The 24,493-nt window shown below is 36.4% G+C and overlaps 1 protein-coding gene across 2 annotated transcripts in view; it reads right to left on the bottom strand.

The window, feature by feature from the left end:
* The window catches only part of LGALS8 (galectin 8), an 83,262-nt gene extending 59,452 nt beyond the window's left edge, over window positions 1-23,810 (bottom strand). Inside the window, exons 1-5 of one of the 2 annotated variants that reach the window (XM_053711934.1) lie at window positions 23,752-23,810; window positions 23,238-23,280; window positions 3,920-4,008; window positions 3,484-3,694; window positions 493-612 (exon numbers count right to left, since the gene is read on the bottom strand). In XM_053711934.1, coding sequence (XP_053567909.1) covers window positions 493-612; window positions 3,484-3,694; window positions 3,920-4,008; window positions 23,238-23,276 — 459 coding nt within the window. In that variant the 5' untranslated portion in view covers window positions 23,277-23,280; window positions 23,752-23,810. The remainder of the gene's footprint in view (window positions 1-492; window positions 613-3,483; window positions 3,695-3,919; window positions 4,009-23,237; window positions 23,281-23,751) is intronic. The other variant, XM_053711935.1, reaches the window with a different exon arrangement.
* Between the last annotated feature and the right edge of the window lie 683 nt (window positions 23,811-24,493).

The raw sequence follows: 24,493 nt of genomic DNA, 5'->3' as shown, positions 1-24,493 counted from the left end.
TTTCTTTTAGCTGACGACTCCAAGTTAAAGGGACACTGTAGCCAAAAAAATTATTTTGTGATTCAGATAGAGTATGCAATTTTAAGCAACTTTCTAATTTACTCCTATTATCAAATTGTCTTCATTTTCTTGTTATGCTTATTTGAAAAGCAAGAATGTAAGTTTAGATGCCGGCCCATTTTAGGTGAACAACCTGGGTTGTCCTTGCTGATTGGACAGCACCTTTAAACAAGTGCTGTCCATGGTTCTGAACCCACAATTTGCTGGCTCCTTAGCTGAGATGCCTTCTTTTCAAATAAAGATTGCAAGAGAATGAAGAAAAATTGATAATAGAAGTAAATTAGAAAGTTGCTTACAATTACATGCTCTATCTGAGTCATGAAAGAAAAAAATTTGGGTTCAGTGTCCCTTTAAAAGAATCTGGAGAATTTCATTACAATGTTAAATACCGTTAAAAATTGTCTGAGAACAATATAATTAGGAAAGACTTACTGTATTAGCGGTAAAGCCGATGATGTCAATCTTCACCTGACCAGATATACTTAGAGTATCGACTCTTTCAAGATTAAGTCTGTGCTTGTAGACGAGTAAGTGTTTGCCATTTGTAGCCACCTACATTAATAAACACATTTATACATATTTACTTGACAGTTTAAATCATACAGAATTATAATAAAAATATCAAGAGCACATGTTATGTATAGTTCACTCAAAGGGACATGAAACCCAAACATTTTCTTTCGTTATTCAGATAAAGAACACAATATTTAAAAAGTTTCTAATATACTGTTATTTAAAATTTGCTTTGTTCTCATGTTATTCTTTGTTGAAGAGATACCTAGGTAGGTAGCGTACACGTGCCTGAAGCACATGACAGTAAATAGTGCTCTTGCTAATATATAACGTTGTTGCAAAGCTGCTGCCATATAGTGCTGCACACGTGCACATGCCTGAGCTTACATCCCTGCTTTTCAACAAAGGATCACAAGAACACAAAGGCAATTTGATAATAGAAGAAAATTGGAAAGTTGTTTAAAGGGACATTCCAGCCAAAATTGGAATCCACATTGATGCATTTCAGTTTTGAATAGAGGCATTTTTGTAGTATACATGTATTGGCAAAAACGCTTCTAATAAAACCGTTTCAAAATGTCTCTTTAAAAAAATTGTATGCTCTATCTGAATCATGAAACATACATTTTGGGTTTATGTGCCTTTAAAATGGTAACATAATTAATTCAGGATTTTAGGAATTGAAATAGTTTCATTACAAGGGAAACCACAAATGTAACATTGTGTTTCTTTTTCTGGTGACACTAAGAGCCCTCCCTAAACTTGCCTGCCAAAGCCATGCAGTCTGGTATGGGCAATATTAACAAACGTATATGGCCAAAGTAGTTCCTACACCACAAACATTGATCATTTTAAATAAGAGGGGGCCATAAATGTAACCCCATAGCTACAATCCCTAAGGTTATTGGAGGATCACTTGATTCTGAGGATTCCACTTTAACAGACTTTTCTGGTACCAATATTAATATTTAAAAAGTGTGCTTTATAATGTTAAATAGTTTGTACCTACCATTTAGCCAGGATATTATTAAAAAAAGTTTTTGTTCCTGCAAGTTTTGTTGAATGAACCATTTTTAAAGGACCAGTAAATACAGTATATTTGCATAGTTAACAAATGCACAATAAAAAAACAATGCAATAGGCACTTCAAATATTCTGAACTTCAAATGAGTAGTAGATTTTTTAATGACAAAGTTATGTCTATTTCCACTCCTCCTGTATCATGTGACATCCATCAGCCAATCACAAATGTATATACATATAGTCTGTGAATTCTTGCACATGCTCAGTAGGAGCTGGTGACTCAAAAGGTGTAAATATAAAAAGATTGTGCACAATTTGTTAATGGAAGTAAACTGGAAAGTTGTTTAAAATTACATGCTGTATCTGAATCATGAAAGTTTAATTTTAATGTCCCTTTAAAGGGACAGTCTAGGCCAAAATACACTTTCATGATTCAGATAGAGCATGTAATTTTAAACAATTTTCCAATTTACTTTTATCACCAATTTTGCTTTGTTCTCTTGGTATTCTTAGTTGAAAGCTTAACCTAGGCGGTTCATATGCTAATTTCTTAGACCTTGAAGCCCACCTCTTTCAGATTGCATTTTAACAGTTTTTCACCACTAGAGGGTGTTAGTTCACATATTTCATATAGATAACACTGTGCTCATGCACGTGAAGTAATCTGGGAGCAGGCACTGATTGGCTAGACTGCAAGTCTGTCAAAAGAACTGAAAAAAGGGGCAGTTTGCAGAGGCTTAGATACAAGATAATCACAGAAGTTAAAAGTATATTATCATAACTGTGTTGGTTATGCAACACTGGGAAATGGGTAATAAAGGGATTATCTATCTTTTAAAACAATAAAAATTCTGGTGTAGACTGTCCCTTTAAGTTGGCAACTTTACACTTTAAAAGTCTACAATAGAGGCCTTTGAGTGACATTGTGCTGACACATTTACTGTGCATTTCAAATTTGATTAGAAGAATTTTAAAGTGCATGTGACCTACCACCAATATGGCAGAATGTTGAAAATGCCAGTGGTGATGTGTCATGTGACATCACCAGAGCTAAGTGGATGTGTGAGAAATTATAACATTTCTAGTCAACATCTAGTCAAAATTAAACTTTCACAATTCCACTTGGACATGCAATTTTAAACCACTTCCCGATTTACTTCTATCATTAAATTTGTTTTGCTCTCTTGGTATTCTTTGTGGAAAGCTAAACCTAGGTAGGCTCATATGCTAATTACTAAGGAGTTAAACTGCCTCTAATCTCAGTGCATTTTGACTGTTTGACTGTTAGACACTGCTAGTTCATGTGGGTCATATAGATAACATTCATGATTGACTAAACATGCAAGTTTGTCAAAAGAACTGAGCTGAGGCTTAGATACAAGGTAATCACAGAGGTAAAAAGTGTATTAATATAACAGTGTTGGTTATGCAAAACTGGGGAATGGATAATAAAGGGATAAACTATGTTTAAAAACAAAAATTCCGGGGTAGACTGACCCTTTAAATAAAGCACTTTGCAAGTATAGTATAAAAATGCTTCTAATCAAATTTGAAATCCACTGTAGAAAATAAACAAATTACGATTTTAATTTAAGGAATGGAAGAAGAAAATATTATTAACTCCTTAACTACTGCAACGTACCATGTACGTTGCCAGTCGTTAAGGGTTTCCTTGCTAACAATAACGCGGTTAACGATGCGAGCGACGGAACCATGCCATTGTACCCTCCCTCCACCCCTCTGGTAACCGGAAACAGCCCCTATTAGAAATGCAATGCCCATTAAAAGACCAGCGACAGGGGTTAAAATAGCAGAAAAAAGAAAGAACATAAAATCTAAAATGACACATATTTAAAAACCATTAAAGATAGACGATTCAACACCCACCTGGAATTTATCAGGAAAAACCATGAAGATAATTTCGAAGGGTTTTCCTTTTACAAATGGTCTTTCGTATGTTTTTTCTTCCCAGCCCCATTTTCCATCCTTTAACGTATTGCAGACGATGACTCCTGAACCACTGAATCGAGGGTTAAAATGAAATGCAACATCTGCCCGGGGCTGCACGCTGCTTCCACACTGGAAATCTATTTGAAACCTGAAAGTTTTTTTTGGTTAGACAAGCGAAGAGGGGCAACTGAAACCTCAGGATTCAAAATAATTAGCCTCTAAGTGTGAGGGCATCCTTGCAAAATGGAATGAGTGTAAACTTAACTTAGATATTATGGATGGAAGAACTATAAAGGATTATGTGTGCATTTTCTCTCTAAGAACAGATGAGGAGTAAAAGTAGGGCATACAATAGTTTGCATTTGCGCTTTACCGTTGAGAATTAGTAGGGACACATCCATGAACTATGACCATCTGTTCAGGTACCAGACCACCAAGAATTGTGCCTACGAAGGGCACAATCTGCAATAAAAAAGCACAATGTAATTATTCATGTATAAAGGGTGTACAATTACTCAAACACAAAAATATCCTAAAATTGCAGTAAGCATATAAAGATTGAGTGCAGGGCATATTATGCTATAGGCAAACAATGCATTTGCCTAGGGCGGCAGATTTAGGGTGGTTGCAAGTGAAGCATTGCTCTAAGACAGCTCTAGTGCAGGCAGGTTTTTTTAGGGGTAATTTTTACCCTCCTCACCCCCTGGGTGCACACATCAGACCTAGCTGTCACACTGCCTCCCGTGTGTCACACACAGCAGCAAGCTCACAAAACAGAAACAATGTATAAGACAAATATATTACCTGGCATGGTCGCTTCCAGCTAAAGTACCAATAATGTCATGGCCCTGTCTTGACATAACAGGTCCTTCAGCCGGATGGGATCTAGCTGCAACCGTCTGTGTGAGACTGAGGGAACCTTTCTGCAATATGATAAGATAATGGGGAGTGGGTTGTGTATATGTGAGGCATATACACAACTGCTTTGTAATATAATATACCTGTAAATAAGGTACTAGGGAGGGATTTGAATGTTTATATCAGGCAGGGGGAACCTCTCTAAAATATCTGTATATAAGATATTATATAAATAAAATGTATATAGGGTCAGGGCTGTGCATGTTGCAGGGTCACAGGATGTGTACTCAGTCCAGTCTGAGAGTGCAGTTCCCTTTCGTGTTGTGTATATGCCTATGTTGATTACATAAGTCTGTGCACCCTTTACTTGTTCCCAGTTTGTTTGATTGAGAGCTTGCATTGTTTGGCTGTATTAGGAACCCAGGTTTTGGAGAAGACCATGATGTGGTGCCTGGGCTTGTCCCATTTGGCCAGATGCAGTAACTAACTCTTCCAGTCTTGCTTTTAATCTTAGCTGAGTGCATGCAAGTTAGTGCTGGACTTTCTTGTGTGTTTTAATTTGTTTTGTTTTCCCTATTGGCCTTGCACCCAGACCTGTCTGGGGTTTAAGGGACACTGAACCCAATTTTTTAATTTCGTGATTCAGATAGAGCATGCAATTTTAAGCAACTTTGATTTACTCCTATTATCAATATTTCTTCATTCTCTTGCTATCTTTATTTGAAAAAGAAGGCATATAAGCTTTTTTTTGGTTTAGTACTGTGGACAGCACTTTTTTTTATTGGTGGATGAATTTATCCACCAACCAGCAAGAACAACCCAGGTTGTTCACCAAAAATGGGCCGGCATCTAAACTTACATTCTTGCATTTCAAATAAAGATACCAAGAGAATGAAGAAAATTTGATAATAGGAGTAAATTAGAAAGTTGCTTAAAATTGCATGCTCTATCTGAATTACAAATGAAAAAAATTGGGTTCAGTGTCCCTTTAACTGTCTGGGACTCTGGAGACAGTACAGCTACCTGTGAGTGCTATTGAGCACCCAGGGCTGTGCATGTTGCAGGGTCACAGGAGGTGTACCCAGTCCAGTCTGAGAGTGGAGTCCACTTTCGTGTTTTGTAAATGTCTAGGGTGATTACATAAGTCTGTGCACCCTTGGCTTGTTTCCAGTTTGTTTGATTGAGAGCTTGCATTGTGTGGCTGCATTAGGGACCCAGGTTTTGGGAGAGACCTTGACGTGGTACCTGGGCTTGTCCCATTTGGTCCGATGTGGTAACTAACTCTTCCAGTTTTGCTTTTAATCTTAGCTGAGTGCTTCCAAGCGAGTGCTGGACTGCGTGTCTGTGTGTGTGTATCAAAATATCTGGTCGTAAGCTACTAGCTAGGCCAAAATGTTACTCGCCACTTCTGATCCTACCCACTACTGGTCCATACCACACCCACTACTCCACCCCCTCTTTGCATATGTTTAGCCATTGTTAAACACATTGCTGTACAGTCATTTTTATATTATTGTATACCTTAACAAGTTAAATAATGCTACATACAGTAATAGATTAACAAAAATGTGTGCGTAACAGTTAGCAACATCAACTTGGTGGTTCTGAGTAAGACAACAGCTGGATAGAAATAGAAAGTTGTTGAAGTGAGAGAGTGAAGAGAGTGTTGAAAGTCATGGAAGGTCATAGCAGACCTGGAGATTTTCTTTTAATAATTATCATATCTCCCTTCTTGCATTTAACTCTCTTTCTCCCCTCCCTCCCTCCTCTCTTCAATCTCTCTTTTTACCCTATACCTTATCTCTCAGGCCATATCTGCTCTTTACACTCTCTTTCCCTTCTCTCATGTCTCTAAACTCTTTCTTTTTTTTTTCTCCACTATCTTGTAAAGCTATCTTTTTCTCCACTTTTCCTCTCCAATCTCTCTGCCCCCGTTTACCCTCTCAGAAGTAACAGTCTAAGCACTAATATATCCTTGCCCTTTCTAAGGCATATAATATCCCTTCAGATAATATTTTTAGCCCAAAATGTGATAGCAATGCTGCAATTGGAGTGTACATTTTTTCACGCACTAACTTTCTCGCCACCATTTAATTTCCACTCGCCAATGGCTAGTAAAGAGTGGAAATTTTGAGGTACATACATACATACATGTACACACAGGCAGGCAGACAGCTGCCAGTACCTAATATGGCGGGCACTAGTTAGAGGGGGAAGGGTTAGAGAACTGTTTGGGAGGGTAAACAGGGATCCTACACTGCAGAAAATAAAAATAATAAATACTGTAATTTAAAAAAAAATTGCCTTAAAATGAATGTCAATTTTGATGCTTAAGTGAAAAAAATTTGATTAAAAACAGGGGCACTTTAATTCATCAAAATTTACATTTCACTCCTGTTGTGAAGAAATACTTACCTTTTAATCTTGACAGCAGCTCCAGCTTCCTCCGGTCGTTGCAAGCCATTTCTGACATCAGGAATGATGGATAGGTCATCCTCCAATCACGGCTTCCACCCCGGGGGAAATTAGTGTCTGATTCAACACCGTGATTGGAGGAAGCCGGATTCCTCATTTTAGACCCAGGAAGAGGCTTTGCGACAGGTGGAGGAAGCTGGAGCGGCTGTCAAGTTTAAAAGGTAAGTTTTTTTTCCACAATAGGAGTGAAATGTAAATTTTGATGAAGTAAAGTGCCCCTGTTTTTAATCGAATTTTTAAAAACCGGGCACTTTAGCATCAAAATTGACATTCACTTTAAAAAGGACATTGTACACTAGATATTTCATTGCATAAATGTTTTGTAGATGATCCATTATTTAGCCCATCTGGGAGTGTTTTTGTAAAAATGTATAGTTTTGTTTATTTTTAAATAACATTGTGCTGATTTTCAGACTCCTAACCAAGCCCCATAGTTTTAGATGTATACTGATGTCTACATACTCATGGTTGTGTAATGGGTCTTTTAAGCAAGATTTTTAAAGGTTTTATATAGGATTTTTCAATCAGTATGTGTACATATTCTTCTTTATATTAGTGTCTACAACATGCTGTTATATAAAAATTGGTGTATACTGTCTTAATATTAAAACTAATATTAAAACTAAATATTGGCAGGCTGTCTGCCAGTACCTAAGATGGTGGTGACCAGTGGGGGGGGGATCAGGTAGGAGAGTAATCGCTACACTAAAGCTAACCATATAAACTACCTGATTAACCCCTTCACTGGCGGGAATAATAAGAGTGTGGTGCGCAGCTGTAATTAGCGGCATTCTAATCACCAAAAAGCAATGGCAAAACCATGTATGTGTGCTATTTCTGAAGGGGAACCCAGAGATGCTTTTACAACAATTTGTGTCATGATTGCACAAGCGGTATGTAAATCATTTCATTGAGAAGCCCAAAATTTGTGGATTTTTTTTTTTATTATTTGATCACATTTGCCGGTGAAATAGTGGCCGAAATATAATAAAATGGGCCTAGATCAGTACCTTGGGTTGTCTACTATGTAAATAAAAATAAATTGCAGAGTGTAAATAAATATATATATATATATATACACATACATATACACATACAGTACTTTATCATGTTATATTACCATCTCAAAGTGTTCAATGCCCCTTTAAGGTCTATTTCTCAACTCTGTTTATTTTATAACATTTTTGTTGTGAAGAAGGGGCAAGTTATTTCTGCAGACACAAATTCATAGTTTTGAAAACCAAAAATATGTGATATCAAGATAGAATGGCCCGGCTCCTAAGCTTAGATTCCTGCTTTTTAAATAAAGATAGCAAGAGAAAGAAGAAAAAATTATAATAGAAGTAAATTAGAAAGTTGCTTAAAATTGCATGCTCTATCTGAATCATGAAAGAAAAAAAATTTGTGTTTAATATCTCTTTAAGTTATCCTGTCAGTTGACATGCAATTTGATTGGCTGATTAAATACAGCTGACGGGGAAAAAAAAGGTACTATTGAGTGGGGTCGGAGGTAAAGCGATGCACAAGTGGGCAGGGCAGCTGTCACTCCCTCCAGGGCTAGTAAGAGCAGCTAGCTGAGCAAAGGGGACAGCAGAAGTGTAGTGCACAGTCCTACCTGGCTTGTAGTACAAAGGCTTAGGGGTAGATTTATCAAAGCCAATCTCCTTTAATTCCGCCCAAAATGGTACATACAAACTGATCATCATATCCATCAAAGCACTCTGCGCCTATAATTGTGCAAATCTGAAAAACTTCTTTGCACTCCGCTTGCATTCGCCTAGGCGCGCTCCCGAGTGTAACAATATACATTAGTAATAGGTGTAATTTAACAGCCTGACAAATACGCCCAGTTTCTTATTTATCATTGCTTTGTGCCGATAGGGAACTGAAATTTCGGCTTCAATTGCGTGTTGTATATTTCGCCATACAGACTGAGGCATACACCATTATAATACATGCTTTTACATCTTGTGATGCAGTACTTTCTTCTTTTAACTAATTTTTCAAAAAGGCTCAGCGCCAAGAAGAGACTTATTTCCAGAAATTTGCGCTTCCACAGGCGCATATGGGTACCAAGAGTTTTATAGATCTATATATCGATATATTGATTTTTGCGATCTTAAATTACCAAAAACAGCACGGAAACATTACATAATATAAATATGCGCAAAATATATACCTAAAAAACGCTTGTTTAATTATCAAGACATGGCGGCGTAAATATTTATAGGGATGTAAATGCTTTTTCCGACAAACGAAATTTATCATTAATACGCCCCAGCTCGCCTGCGCAAAGTTACATCTATTTTTTTTTTTATAAATTCAGGTGCACATTTGCGCTTCTCCGGAGGCGAGCTGGGGCACAGTTACAGGCAAAGTACATACGGAGTTCGCCTAGCCTTTGCTAAATCGACCCCTTAGCCTACCTTAGCTTTCTCTGACCACTTCTGCTGCAGTGTCTTCAGTCCACTTTTGACACTGTAGTGCACTAGTGGGGATGGTGGTAATGAATAGCTTGCTGGGGCGAGGCTTATGCCAGTTGCTGCATTCACTTAAAGGGACAGGAAACCCCAAAATGTTCTTTCATGATTTAGATAGAACATACAATTTTAAACAACTTTGCATTTACTTCCATTATCAAATGTGCTTCGTTCTCTTGTTATCCTATGCTGAAGGAACAGCATTGCACTACTGGCAGCAAGATGAACACATCTAGTCAACTAATCACAAAACTAGTGTAGGATATGTGCGTATTCTTTTAAAAAACGTTTTATTTTAGTATGCAGCAATTATTTAACTTACATGATTGATAATGCATGCTAAAAGAAAATTTTTAATTTACATTAGATTGTAGAAGTTGCAGGCTTGACAGCACTGGCTCTGTGCAGCACGGGACATATGGCTGTCTCACCGGAACAGACCTCAGAAAGAGGGACTGTCCCGCACAAATCGTGACAGTTGGGAAGTATGCACCTGAATACAGAATAGGCATACAGTACTTTGTCAAGGTATTTGAAATATTATTAAATAATATATAGAAATATATTTAACTTTATCTAATAAATCTGTGGATGTGAACATGGTCTGTAGGACAAAGGATTAGATCTCCCCCACTCCAATTGCACAGGAGACATTCTTGGCTGAAAGGAGAACAAAGGATTATCTCTGGCAGATCTCACACACTCAATATGTTAAATTATGCAATTGTATAATTTAGCAAGGAACTAAAATATAACAGTTTCAGGATACAGGCAAATATATGGAGACGAAATGTCTGAATTACCCTTTTGGAACTGATCAAAATCATGGAGAGGCAGCTTTTATGCACATGGTGTTAATTTTTAAATCCACATCTGCACTGCTGGCTAAACAGGAAATATGCTGCATTAAGACTTTTACAACTACTCGTGGATTGACCCCATGTGGTGAGTATGAGACAAAAAGTCTGGCAACTGAAGTTACTGAAAAGTTAGAATGTTAGGATAATACAGTGAAGGCCCATGACTTACATTATGATTTCAAAACAACTGTATATATTTTAATGGATATGAGATGTATATATATATATATATATATATATATATATGTGTATATATATATGTGTATGTTTTGAAAGCATGAATATCTTAGCCTCTGTGTGTTTAAGAACATGAATAGATGTTTATGGACCTGAAGAGAAGTGATTATTAACATTTATTTTTATTTCAGATCTACATAGACAGGATTCACTTGGAATACAGTACAATACTGAATTAAAAATAAGCTATTATTCACATATAAATGCCAGGATACCGATAACATTGTAATGCATTTTAAACTAATAATTAGCAGTATTAAATTACCTAAATAAAATAAAATGTTAATAATATAACATATTTGGTATCAGAATAATCAGAAAAAAATAACCTAATATTAACCATCTGTAATTGGGGTTATATATGATTAATGCAGAGAGTGTGATCTGATTAAATAACCATTTTATGAAAGAAATTTTTTTTTTAACTTGCTTAAAAATGTTAGAGATGGTCTTGTTGTATTTGTTTGTTTGTACGTCTGCTGCCACCTAGTGTTATGATGCGGAATTGCAACCATGAGATGATTGGTTGTTGCAAAGAATGCATTTCCTTGACAACACATTTACCAAATAAACCAATCCATGTTCAGTTGCAAAGAACTAATCCAAGACAAGGCCGTGGGCGTTTCCAATATTCACCAATGACTGATAAATAATCAAAAAGGGGAGGGGTGAGATGAGATGATTTAACCCCAGCATAGAGACTAAGAAAGGGTTGTGTTATTTTGATCCAGAAAGGAGTAACTGCGGCAGTTATTAATCAAAAGCACACACCTACCATATGGACTCCATATGCTTTACCCCAATTTTGAATTTCTGAGGTGAATTGGATCTGTTGCAAAACATTGGGAACCGGATTGCTGTTTATTTGGGTGATGTATATAAAAGTTTTATTATAAGATAAGTTATATGCATAGTCAATTTGTATTTAATAGATTTAAAGAAACAGTGTGTTTTAGTTAGCATTTCACAGCCTATATATATATTGTTTAAATCTGCGTCTGATTGACCAAGTAACTCATCTATGCAAGTTCTGATATTGTCAGTTAATTTTGTATTAGGATAAATTGCAGTTAAATAGCAGAATATATATATTATCCTATTGTTTTATAAACACTGTTTAGAATTGTATTGCTTGGATGTTAAAGGTTTTTAGTCCCATTGTGTTAAATAAATAAAAGGCTGAATTGTGAAGGTATATTTTTCTGGGTTTTGTAAGAAGGATAGCATATCTTAAGAGTTGGTTTTAACGCATATAAATTTTGTTTCATTTCCTTTTATTGCAAATATACTTCAATATGTTTATGGATATTAACTAAATAAAAGAATTCAGATATTTATATTAATTGTATGGTCTAGTAGGTGCATGGTTGATAAGGGTTTCTATTTCTTTGTATTGTGTTTATAACCCTGCCATAAACTTATATATATTATTTGGATAGCACTGCTAAGATTTTCATAAATATACTGACATAAGCATTGGAGGCATTGCATGAGATTTAATAATATCCATCATAATTGATATAATATATTTGTAAGTAAATAGAAATTATTATAAAAGAGAAAAAAAAAAAAAAAAAAAAAATCATATTTCGATATTAATATTTTGAAGATATAATTTTTTTTTGAAAAGTTGAAATATTAATTTTCATATTTCGAGATTGACATTAATATCTTGAAATATTATTAAAGATTAATTTTGAAAAATTAATAAAAATATTAATTTTTCATATTTCAAAATTAATCAAAAATATTGACTTTTCATATTTTCAAAGTTAATCAAAAATATATATTTCTCATATTTTGGAATATTAATTTTTCATATTTCAAAATTAATAATATTTTTTTTTGAAATATAAAAATTTTCCTTCTCTCTTTTTATTGGCAAAAATTGTATTAGCGTTTTAGTTTAACTAAGTACTAAACCAATATAATAATGTCTGTAGCCAGAAGTGACTCATTTAATTCTATACATAGCAATGAAATTGGTCCCATAACCATACCTATTACTAAAGGTCAGGTCCTTAAGAAAGATATCTTAAGTTACCTTAAAGGGAAGTTTAATATTGCGGGTGAATTAAATGATTTTATGGATATGCTTGAAACTAGGGCTAAAAATATTACCGTTAATAATAATATGTGGAATGAAGAGAATGAATTCTTCCAGGAATTATTAATGATTAATCAATGCGAAGCTCCCAAAAAGCGAGACGAACTAATACTAAAATCCTGGCCCCTTTTAATATGCATAATTGACGAAATGTCGTTTTGTGTCACAGACAAACGATTGCAAATACAGGAGCTAGAAAATAGTATTCGTTCCTCGCGCAGACGCGAAGAGGGTTTAAAAATAGCCAAAAATAAAATGGATGAATTTGCCCAAAACCTAGCCACCTTAGATAAGCACAATATGGACTTAATCGCGCAGATACAAGATTTAAATAAACAGCTTGCGCAAAGCCAGAGAGAATTAAGCGATTTAAAAAGGTCATATCGCCATAATGAAAACCCCTATATTAGCAATGAGAATAATACAGATAATGCTAACTCCTTTAGCGAACGCGTCAGGGACGAGGTACGAAAATATATAGAACAACATAGACAAATGACCCCTAACGGGTCAGAAGTAGATTTCCCAAATAGACAATCCCCTCAGGATGTAAATCCAGAGGACAGCTGTAGCGCAGCTGATGCGGGGGAGGGAAACTCTAACAGAGAATCCCAAAATAAGTCTGATAAAGTCTATGATTCCCATAAAATAATCACCTTCGTACAACGCGCAGTACCTATATTCTCCAATAAGGGAACAACATCTGTAATTGATCATTTACAGGCTTTTGAAAATGCGTTAGCTATAATGAATGTTACAAGTGAGAAATTGAAAATTGAATTTCTACCTTGGGTATTTGACAGTAAGCATCACAAATTCTTTGCCTCACTAAAGGACATGAATATTCATTCCTGGAATGGGGTAAAACAACAATGCAGAAAAGAATTCGGGCAATATCGCACTAAAACTGCCGCGAAAATAGCGGTATATGGTTTAAAGTGTCGTGCGAATCAGAGTCCAGTCGAATTCCTTTCTGTATTGAAAAATGCGTACAGTATGGCTGAAGATAATCCCAGATTTGATGGCTCAGAATTTGTAAATTTATTTTTTGAAGCATTGCCTACACCCATCAAAATCAACTTAGCTAGAGATTTTGATGAGGACTGCTCATTGGAATGGCTGATCAAAGAGAGTACGAAGTTATACTCTATTCAGCAGTCCAGTGAGCAGGGGGTTAAAAAGGAGTCAAAACCCAAAATTGTGGCAGAAACTAGGGTGTCACCTAGCCCCCTCAATTTGGAGTCTAACAAGAGGACTTATGCAGAGGTGGCCAGTCAAAACAGGCCATCTCCACAGAGGTTTAATTCTGCCCCTCCCCCTACACAGGTTGAGGCGCAGGGAGACTATAACCAAAGTGGGGGACATAATCAGGTGAATAATTACTCACAAAGAGAATACTCACCAAATAATTGGTATCCGCGCAAGGGTAGATACAATAAACGGCGAAGATATTCTCAGGGTAACCAGACACCCCAGGTATATAATGCTTCCCAAAATATTAATACTGAACAAGCTGAACCCCAGGGGCAACCACGCCAGAATAGAAATAGTGGCCCTGATTCTGAGGGAACCCAATGGTCCAGGAATCAGTACAATGGGGCACCAAGAGATAGGCCCAGGGGTAGAGGTAACTTGTACAATCAGGTAGATATGCTGTTTACCCAATTAAATCGGTTGAGCAAACAAATCGCTAATATGAGTCAAAAATCTACGGCTCAGCAACCGAACAATACTTTTTTAGGGGTACAGCCAGTGGTCAGCAGTGGACCACAGGCACAGTCATAAATACTGCAGTATCACCTGAAGGGGAGGGGAGAGATATACAAAATGTAGTAATAAATATCAATGATACTAATCATGTTATCTCCCCACAGACCGGAAACGGACAAATTAGCTGTGACAATGAGCGACATCAGCCGGAAAAAGTTAACAAATCTCTTCCTTTGCAGCTCTCTCTTAACCTTGTTTCCACAGATGCAGTACAAAAGAATCCAGCCGACCCTGTCATAGAGGAAACAGGTAGGTATGAAGCTTCTCCTGCATCGGAAAGCATGGCAAACTCAGGTAATACGTGGCGAAGCCCACAAATGTATGAGAATGCAAATTTTATGTGTGAAATGATAGAAACTGCAGGAAGATATTATGTACTAGTTGAGCTGCAAGATTCAGTCTCCAACCCTATCAGGGGATTAATTGACACTGGGTCACAGGCAACTATCTTATCCCACAGATACTACACACAGCTAAATGAGCTAACACCCCACAAACCTAAAATAAAAGAATTTGACGGTTCTCTGATAGGTGTTGGGGGTGATTCCCTAAAAGTCTACGGTATTGCCTGGTTAAAATTTAAATTGGGGAACAGGGTCATAAGACACCCTGTCATTATAGTGGATCTGCCAACTGATCGTTTAATTATTGGTAGTGATCTCCTGAAACGATTAAGCACCATAATTGATTGCATAAATAATGTAATTTGGTCACAAGTTAAACGGCCTATCAATTATGAAAAATCTGGTATATTTCGCACCCGACATAGCTGTCACGTGGTGGAAGAGAAACCAGATGCTGTGGAGATTCATTTCAGGAATAACTCTGTACCTGAAATCACTATTCTACAAATAGATGATCAAACTCCTTTTAGTGGCTCTGATGGTAATACTTTTAAAATTTCGCCCGGAAAAATAGCGAATATCTCCCTAGATGGCGATATATTAACCATATCACTCCACAAGGGGGATCCTAAAATCCCTAAAGGGGGAGACCATGCTCAATACCTCACAGGGATTGAGAGAGTTAAAGAGGATCTATTTATCCCTATACAAGTGCATGACCTTGGTAAAACCAAGTATGCTAAAATAAATTTAAACCAGGAAGCTAGCTATATAAGCGAAGGTTTATTAGCGCAAATAGCTGAACCTAAAGTGATTAAATATCTTTCTCCCCAAGACCACTGTGTCAACGGCCTGGATGACAGGTCTGAAAGCTATAACATCACGGCTAAGTGCTTATTATCTATCTCTATTGGTAATAAGTCAGTGAAGCACCTGTTTTTAGTTTTAAATACTCCCCATAATCAAATATACATTGGCAATGATATCTTACATAGATATGCCATACAAATAGATTTGATTAATTCTTGCCTCTGGAGCAGGTTAAAGGGGGACCCTGAAGTATTTCAGGATGAAAATGCAGCCCTGAAATCAAACCAGCAATTGCCATATGCTGTGAATATGCAGGTATCTAGCGATGTTATAATTCCTGCTGGGGCTGATAAATTTCTTTTACCCTTACAGGTAAAGAGAGGTCAGAAATTAAAAACTTCTGAAACACTGATTTGCCTCTCCCATAGAATACAAAATCTGGGTGTCTCAGTAACCTACACTCCTATGGTGAATATTGGAACTGTTCCAATAAATATTATTGTGCATAACATGACCCCACAGGATATAACATTATCCAAGGGAACTACCATAGGATATGCACTGGAATCAAGTTATTACACTTTTGGATTCCAGAATAATGTAATTGGGCTAATACCTGAAGGATACCTAACTGAAGAACAATTAATAGAACAATCCTTTGCATCTATGCCAGAGGGTCTATTTAATATTCAGTCTATTTATCCCTTCAGCTCAGAGGAAGGCATCTGTAAAATTGAAGAAGCCTCTCTGGTGTTTGATCAGCCAATCAAACAGCAAGATTACCCCAATACCCAGAGTCATGGGAGCAATGTAAATTATAATCAAGGGGATCTCACCTCTAGACTGGAAGAAGCCTATGAAATAGGACAGCCTGAAATCTTTCCAGGATTTCAGCAAATAGTCGAAGAGCAAATATCCTTAGCTAATGGCTGTTCTAGCGATGATGAACGCCAACAGCTGCGAGAACTCCTGATGGAGTACAAGGATATTTTCGCTAAGGATTCTTATGACTGTGGTACCACAGACTTGCACATTGCAAGAATACAAACAGATCCTAATGCGCCACCTGTATTTGTCAAACAATACAGACTTCCCTTAGCCTCATATGATTCTCTTGCAGAGATCATAAGGAATTTGGAAGAAAGAGGTATTATCAGACAGGTGCACAGCTCTTATAATAATCCTATTCTAGGTGTCCTTAAGCCCAATGGACAATGGCGTTTGTGTGCTGACTTAAGACAGCTAAACAAACGAGTATACATGTCTGGCTGGCCTGTACCATACATTGACCAGTGCCTAGCACAAATGCAGGGATCCAAAATATTCACTGCCATTGATTGTGCACAGGGATATTGGACCATAAAGGTACATGAAGAGGACCAATATAAGCTAGCATTCTCCTTCCAAAAGGTTCAGTATGCATTCCAGAGACTTCCATTTGGATACATAAATTCTGGACATGAATTTGCTGTATTCATGCATAAGGCTATGCCTGACGCACTGGAAAGGGGGACCTTATCTTATGTTGATGATGTTTTAATCAAAAGCACAGACTTTGAAAAACACATCACAGAACTTAAACACGTCCTCAGCCAACTTAAAAGGGCAGGTGTCAAATTATCCCTGCAAAAAGCTCAATGGTGCCGCACTCGTGTAAACTTCTTGGGGCATGAAGTTACCTCTGACGGATTAAATCCCCAGAAGAAAAAGGTGGAAGCTATAGTGAATTCTAAAAACCCAACTAACTTAAAGGAATTGAGATCATTCCTGGGTATGACGAATTATTCTCGCAAATTCATTGATAATTATGCGGAATTAGCTAAACCACTACTACTTCTTCTAAAGAAGGATGTGAAATGGCACTGGAGTGAGTCTCAAGAGACAGCCATCAGAGAGATGAAGAGAAAACTCACTCAAGCACCTTGCTTAGCGTACCCTGAAGGTGGTAAACCTTTCTACTTAGAAACAGGGTACACAGATGTAAGCATGAGTGCTGTGTTATACCAAAAGCATGATAATTTGAACAAAGCCATTGCTTATGCGAGCAAAAATCTATCCCCAGTAGAAATAAAGTTTAACGATTGCGAAAAAGCCCTCTTATCTACTGTATGGGCTCTACAAAATTTCCGCAGCTATATACAGGGCGAGAAAATTATTGTAGAAACGGCCCACCAGCCTTTGCTATATTTGCAAAGTGAGAGAATAAGAGATGGGAATTTGTCTAATAGCCGCATAACAGCGTGGACTCTTTCCTTACAAGGCTGGCCCTTAGAAATTCGCTACAAGCAGAATAAAAAGAATCCAGTCGCACAAGGGCTTGCTGAGCTCCACGACTGTACTGCTAGAGATCCTGGGGAAGAATTATCAGAAGATGATTTTCTGAAAGAACAATTGCTTTCCCCATATAAAATGTACAATGAGGACCATTGTCAAACATTACCTTGGGTATATGTTGATGGTTGTTCTTACCATGCCACTATTGATAATGAGCGCAGATTAGTCGCTGGCATTGGTATAACGGGGGCAAATGGATTCCCAAATATATCTGTAGGTTTCAACATTGGACCAAGATCCAGTCAAGTTGCAGAACTAACTGCTGTTTTCAAAACCATTGAAATGGCTATTGAACATGGTATTCATGAATTTGTGATCATAACTGACTCAAATTATGTGCGTGACAGTTTTGTTGAATACCTGCCAACTTGGAAAAGAAATGACATGCAGAAAAGCAATAACAAACCAGTCAAGCATGGCAAGTTGTTCTGCGAGATTGATAATCTGGTAGTATCCAATGATTTAACCATACACTGGAAAAAGACCAAGGGTCATTCCAGAGTTTTAGGTCCTGATAAGGAAGGCAATGACCTTGCGGATTCATTAGCCAAACAAGGAGCCATAACTGGAGAACTCCTTAATATTGACCATTTAATGGGTGCAATTCAGGTAGAAGCCATTACCAGAAACCAGGCAAAACAACAGAGTGAGCCTAACTTGGTACAATGGAGTCAGGATTCTCCTAGTGAGGACCTGATCACTAGTCAAAAAGAAGATGCCATTGTAGGCATCTTCTATAAACACATAGAAGATCCTGAAAGCAACCCCATCTCAAAAGATGATTGTATTGGCAAAGAAGATCTGAGAATCTTAATAAAATCTAGATCACAATTCAGATTACAGGATGGTTTGTTAATTAGAACCTCCAAAACTGGCATCCAACAGTGGGTAGTACCCACCAAGTTCAGAGGTCTAATGCTTCAACATGCCCATGATGCTCCCACATCTGGTCATCGCGGTGCCAAACTCACGTACGAAATATTGCGTGACTACGCTTTTTGGCCACACATGTTGAAAGATGTTCAAACCTACTGTCAAGGGTGTTTAATCTGCCCACAGTTCCAACCCACTGCACCAACGCATAGAGCGCCATTGCAGAAAAGGGGGATGGTAATGCCATGGTCAGATATACAAATTGATTTTATTGGCCCGGTAACAAGATCATCAAGAGGTAACAAATACATGTTAACCGTAACATGCCTGTTCACTAAATGGGTAGAGTGCATTAGTGCACCTAACAATAGTGCTGAAACATGTGCAGCGTTGCTCATCAACCATGTATTTTCCAGATTTGGTTTGCCCCAAAGAATCGAATCAGATCGGGGGACCCACTTCACTAGCGAAGTAATGACAAAAATGTGGAAAATACTAGGGGTTAAAAGAAAGCTCCATATTGCTTATAGAGCTGCCTCAAGTGGTGGTGTAGAGCGTTACAACCAGTCTATTGTTAAAGTCCTCAAAAAGTTTGTGAGTGAAACAGGTAAAGACTGGGATGTAAAACTACCTCTAGTCTTAATGGCATTAAGAGCAACTCCAAGTAGTGCTACCAAGGTGTCGCCTTTTGAGCTGATGACTGGTAGAAGAATGGTTCTACCTCAGCATCTGCTGTACCGTACATCAGACCAAAATTTGATAGACGCTGCCAATACACATCAATACGTGGAAAACTTAAGAAAGCACCTGCAATATGCCTTTGCATTTGCTCAAAGGAATTTAGAAAGAGCCGCAACTGCCACTAAGACCTATTATGATCTCAAAACATCCAAAAAGGAATATGAAATAAATGATAAAGTTTATCTTTATAACTTTGGAAGATATCAGGTTAGGGAGAAGAAATTTCTTCCCTCATGGAAAGGTCCTTTCGTCATTACTGACAAAATATCTCCAGTGGCCTATAAAATACGGATCCCCAAAAATGAAAGTTTCATAGATAAATGGGTCCATATCAATCAATTGCGAGCGTGTCATCCCAGATCCCAACTACAAGTCATAGAGGGAGAATGAAGTGTCATATCCCCAAATGAACTAAAGACATACTATAGTTTAAAGATGCCTAACTGATAAACATGAAGGTTCAAAATTGACAGACTATCTACATAGAAGACTGTCCATGATGTGTACGGTCAACATCCTCACCAAATACCACTAACCTTGATCCAATTCAAATACATGTGTCCTACATATTTTTGAATTGGAAAGGGGGATTTATGTCAAGGTATTTGAAATATTATTAAATAATATATAGAAATATATTTAACTTTATCTAATAAATCTGTGGATGTGAACATGGTCTGTAGGACAAAGGATTAGATCTCCCCCACTCCAATTGCACAGGAGACATTCTTGGCTGAAAGGAGAACAAAGGATTATCTCTGGCAGATCTCACACACTCAATATGTTAAATTATGCAATTGTATAATTTAGCAAGGAACTAAAATATAACAGTTTCAGGATACAGGCAAATATATGGAGACGAAATGTCTGAATTACCCTTTTGGAACTGATCAAAATCATGGAGAGGCAGCTTTTATGCACATGGTGTTAATTTTTAAATCCACATCTGCACTGCTGGCTAAACAGGAAATATGCTGCATTAAGACTTTTACAACTACTCGTGGATTGACCCCATGTGGTGAGTATGAGACAAAAAGTCTGGCAACTGAAGTTACTGAAAAGTTAGAATGTTAGGATAATACAGTGAAGGCCCATGACTTACATTATGATTTCAAAACAACTGTATATATTTTAATGGATATGAGATGTATATATATATATATATATGTGTATATATATGTGTATGTTTTGAAAGCATGAATATCTTAGCCTCTGTGTGTTTAAGAACATGAATAGATGTTTATGGACCTGAAGAGAAGTGATTATTAACATTTATTTTTATTTCAGATCTACATAGACAGGATTCACTTGGAATACAGTACAATACTGAATTAAAAATAAGCTATTATTCACATATAAATGCCAGGATACCGATAACATTGTAATGCATTTTAAACTAATAATTAGCAGTATTAAATTACCTAAATAAAATAAAATGTTAATAATATAACATATTTGGTATCAGAATAATCAGAAAAAAATAACCTAATATTAACCATCTGTAATTGGGGTTATATATGATTAATGCAGAGAGTGTGATCTGATTAAATAACCATTTTATGAAAGAAATTTTTTTTTTTAACTTGCTTAAAAATGTTAGAGATGGTCTTGTTGTATTTGTTTGTTTGTACGTCTGCTGCCACCTAGTGTTATGATGCGGAATTGCAACCATGAGATGATTGGTTGTTGCAAAGAATGCATTTCCTTGACAACACATTTACCAAATAAACCAATCCATGTTCAGTTGCAAAGAACTAATCCAAGACAAGGCCGTGGGCGTTTCCAATATTCACCAATGACTGATAAATAATCAAAAAGGGGAGGGGTGAGATGAGATGATTTAACCCCAGCATAGAGACTAAGAAAGGGTTGTGTTATTTTGATCCAGAAAGGAGTAACTGCGGCAGTTATTAATCAAAAGCACACACCTACCATATGGACTCCATATGCTTTACCCCAATTTTGAATTTCTGAGGTGAATTGGATCTGTTGCAAAACATTGGGAACCGGATTGCTGTTTATTTGGGTGATGTATATAAAAGTTTTATTATAAGATAAGTTATATGCATAGTCAATTTGTATTTAATAGATTTAAAGAAACAGTGTGTTTTAGTTAGCATTTCACAGCCTATATATATATTGTTTAAATCTGCGTCTGATTGACCAAGTAACTCATCTATGCAAGTTCTGATATTGTCAGTTAATTTTGTATTAGGATAAATTGCAGTTAAATAGCAGAATATATATATTATCCTATTGTTTTATAAACACTGTTTAGAATTGTATTGCTTGGATGTTAAAGGTTTTTAGTCCCATTGTGTTAAATAAATAAAAGGCTGAATTGTGAAGGTATATTTTTCTGGGTTTTGTAAGAAGGATAGCATATCTTAAGAGTTGGTTTTAACGCATATAAATTTTGTTTCATTTCCTTTTATTGCAAATATACTTCAATATGTTTATGGATATTAACTAAATAAAAGAATTCAGATATTTATATTAATTGTATGGTCTAGTAGGTGCATGGTTGATAAGGGTTTCTATTTCTTTGTATTGTGTTTATAACCCTGCCATAAACTTATATATATTATTTGGATAGCACTGCTAAGATTTTCATAAATATACTGACAACTTATACCCACCGAACAAAGCTGAGATTCAATGGACCGTCCCAAAAGACAGACATAGTATTCATAGCTAGTACATTACAACTCATTGCCTAAATATATGGACGAAAGAGCAAAACAATCTAACGTTAATGCTTATTCCTCATATTATGTTCTGGTACAAACATAAAATAATTTTAAAGAGATATAAATTTCCATGAATGGTTTAGTGAATGTTAAAGAGAACTGTGCTTTCTACTTATACTTACATTGTTCAAAACTTTGACATTTCTGTTCTAGAAAAGCCAAAGGAACAAATACTTCTGGTATTCGCCACACCCCTCTGAATGTGTGTGCCTGAGCATACACAGATATGGGCTCCAGATTTGCCATATGTATCCTCCCATCCAATCAAGAGCTATAATTGAATGGGAACGAACATCTGGAGGTCAGTGAACAATGCTGGAATAAGCAGTTGCCTACAATGTTTTGCAGAAGAGGAAAGCCAGCAATTGTTCACTCTATTAACTAAAAACTCAATTTCAGTATATTTATGTTCCTTTAATAGATATGAGAGTTCCATGGTATTGAAATTTTGCAATACTTCTAATGGTCTCAACTCGTCTCCTCAGTTACAAACAAAATACACAAAAGGCATATCTCTGTATGGTAAATTTTCAGTTCCAAAATCAAAAAGTGCATTGGGTCATGAAAACTACATCCAAAGACCACCAAATAAAAAAAAAACTAACTCTTCAAAACAGGAATCACCAACTGCTGGCGCTCTGGTCTACTTTTTATGTCTGCAGGAAAAAGTGGTATTAACAATGTGGACATTGTTGTTAGGAAATATATTATTTGTGGCTCTTTATAGCTATAACATTTACAGGCACCCTTAGGGCTTCTAAAATATTGTGGCCCTCGTGTTAGGAAGTTGGCCATCACTACTTTAAATATTCTACATAATGGTCTCTGTTCCATCAATTGCTATTTAATTAATATACAAAGTCTATAAGTAGTGCACTGAAGTATAAAATATACCAACAGGTTTTCATCTACTGTATTTGGAAACTATACAAGTAGGATACTCAACGTGAAGCAGTCATACTTTAGAGATTTTAGACACAGAATGTGCCAGTCTACTTCTTAAAATCTGCCAAGTACAGCAACATGTACAGTACAGTGTAAACAATAGTTACCGGATGCTGAATGGTTCTCTGAAGTTCTGTACTAGACATTTTCCTAATGAAAGAAAACAAGTCAGAAATATATTAACATGTAACCATCATATTTAATAAATGATAGTTTTCATTAGCTTAATACAGACCCGTACCTTTAAACTATTAGGTATAACGTTTGCTTATCTAAAGGGTCACACATTTTATTTTGGCTTGGAGGCCACAGAGGAGCAAGTGTTACATATAACTAAAACATAAAAATATACACTAACTTCTAGGGTATACAAACCCCAAGACCGGCTTCTAGAATTTTACCGAGGCTGCTAATTTGTATAGTTTATTCTACTAATGTCTCTATTTATATATGAAAGCTAAGTATTTTTAGTCTACATGATAAGCGTCAAGCGCAGAAACATCACAAAAAAACTGCGACATGTTAATAAATATAAAACACCGTCACAGTACACAACGTATCGATTATATCTGAACCCCCGATGCATTTATATTAAAGCATCGATGTATTTCTGCTCCTCACCTTTGGTCCAGTGACAGTGAGTCTCTTACACTAACTCTGTATTTTAGTTTCGATTCCGGATAAAGTTAGTCACGCCCAGTCCTGTTATTCCCCATATGCTATTGGTTGTTTGAATCTTACATCACCAAAATAGCTGCATTTGACCAATCGTGTATGTTTAAGATTTGCAAATCGCTATCTGTTCTTCATCTTCACATTTGACCAAGAATCAACCTAGATAACGTGACCGTGGCGCGTCACGGTTATCAAGTTTAGAGACGCACGATTACATAATTATTACATTTTCACTGATTTATTCTTATGATTTAACGTATCATTTAAAAGTAAAATGTTATGTTTCTAAATTGTTCAGAAATCTTTCTACTAATACAGGCATGTAAATTGTGTGCGTTTTTAATAAACGAAATGTATTCTAGTAGTGCCACTGCCTTATTATTACCAACTAGAATGCGGAAATTATATGTCAGTTTGGTGTATTATTTCAGCTGACGTATCATTACCTTCTTTTTTAGGTAATAGCCACACATTTATGAGTAATATATGTGGAGGAGCAGTTAACTGTTTTGTTTTTTCCCCCTCACTTGTTTGTGGCATAAGCCACATATTTTGGGGTAACTATAATGGAAAAAGCAACTTTAAAAATTATGATTCTGAAAGGGCGCTAAGGAGATCTTAAAGGGACACTGAACCCAAATTTATTCTTTCGTGATTCAGATAGAGCATGACATTTTAAGCAACTTTC

Source organism: Bombina bombina, chromosome 4, assembly GCF_027579735.1.
Source record: "Bombina bombina isolate aBomBom1 chromosome 4, aBomBom1.pri, whole genome shotgun sequence".
Taxonomy (NCBI): Eukaryota; Metazoa; Chordata; class Amphibia; order Anura; family Bombinatoridae; genus Bombina; species Bombina bombina.
The sequence above is the reverse complement of the archived record's forward strand: the minus strand, read 5'-3'. Positions and strand labels throughout refer to the sequence as shown.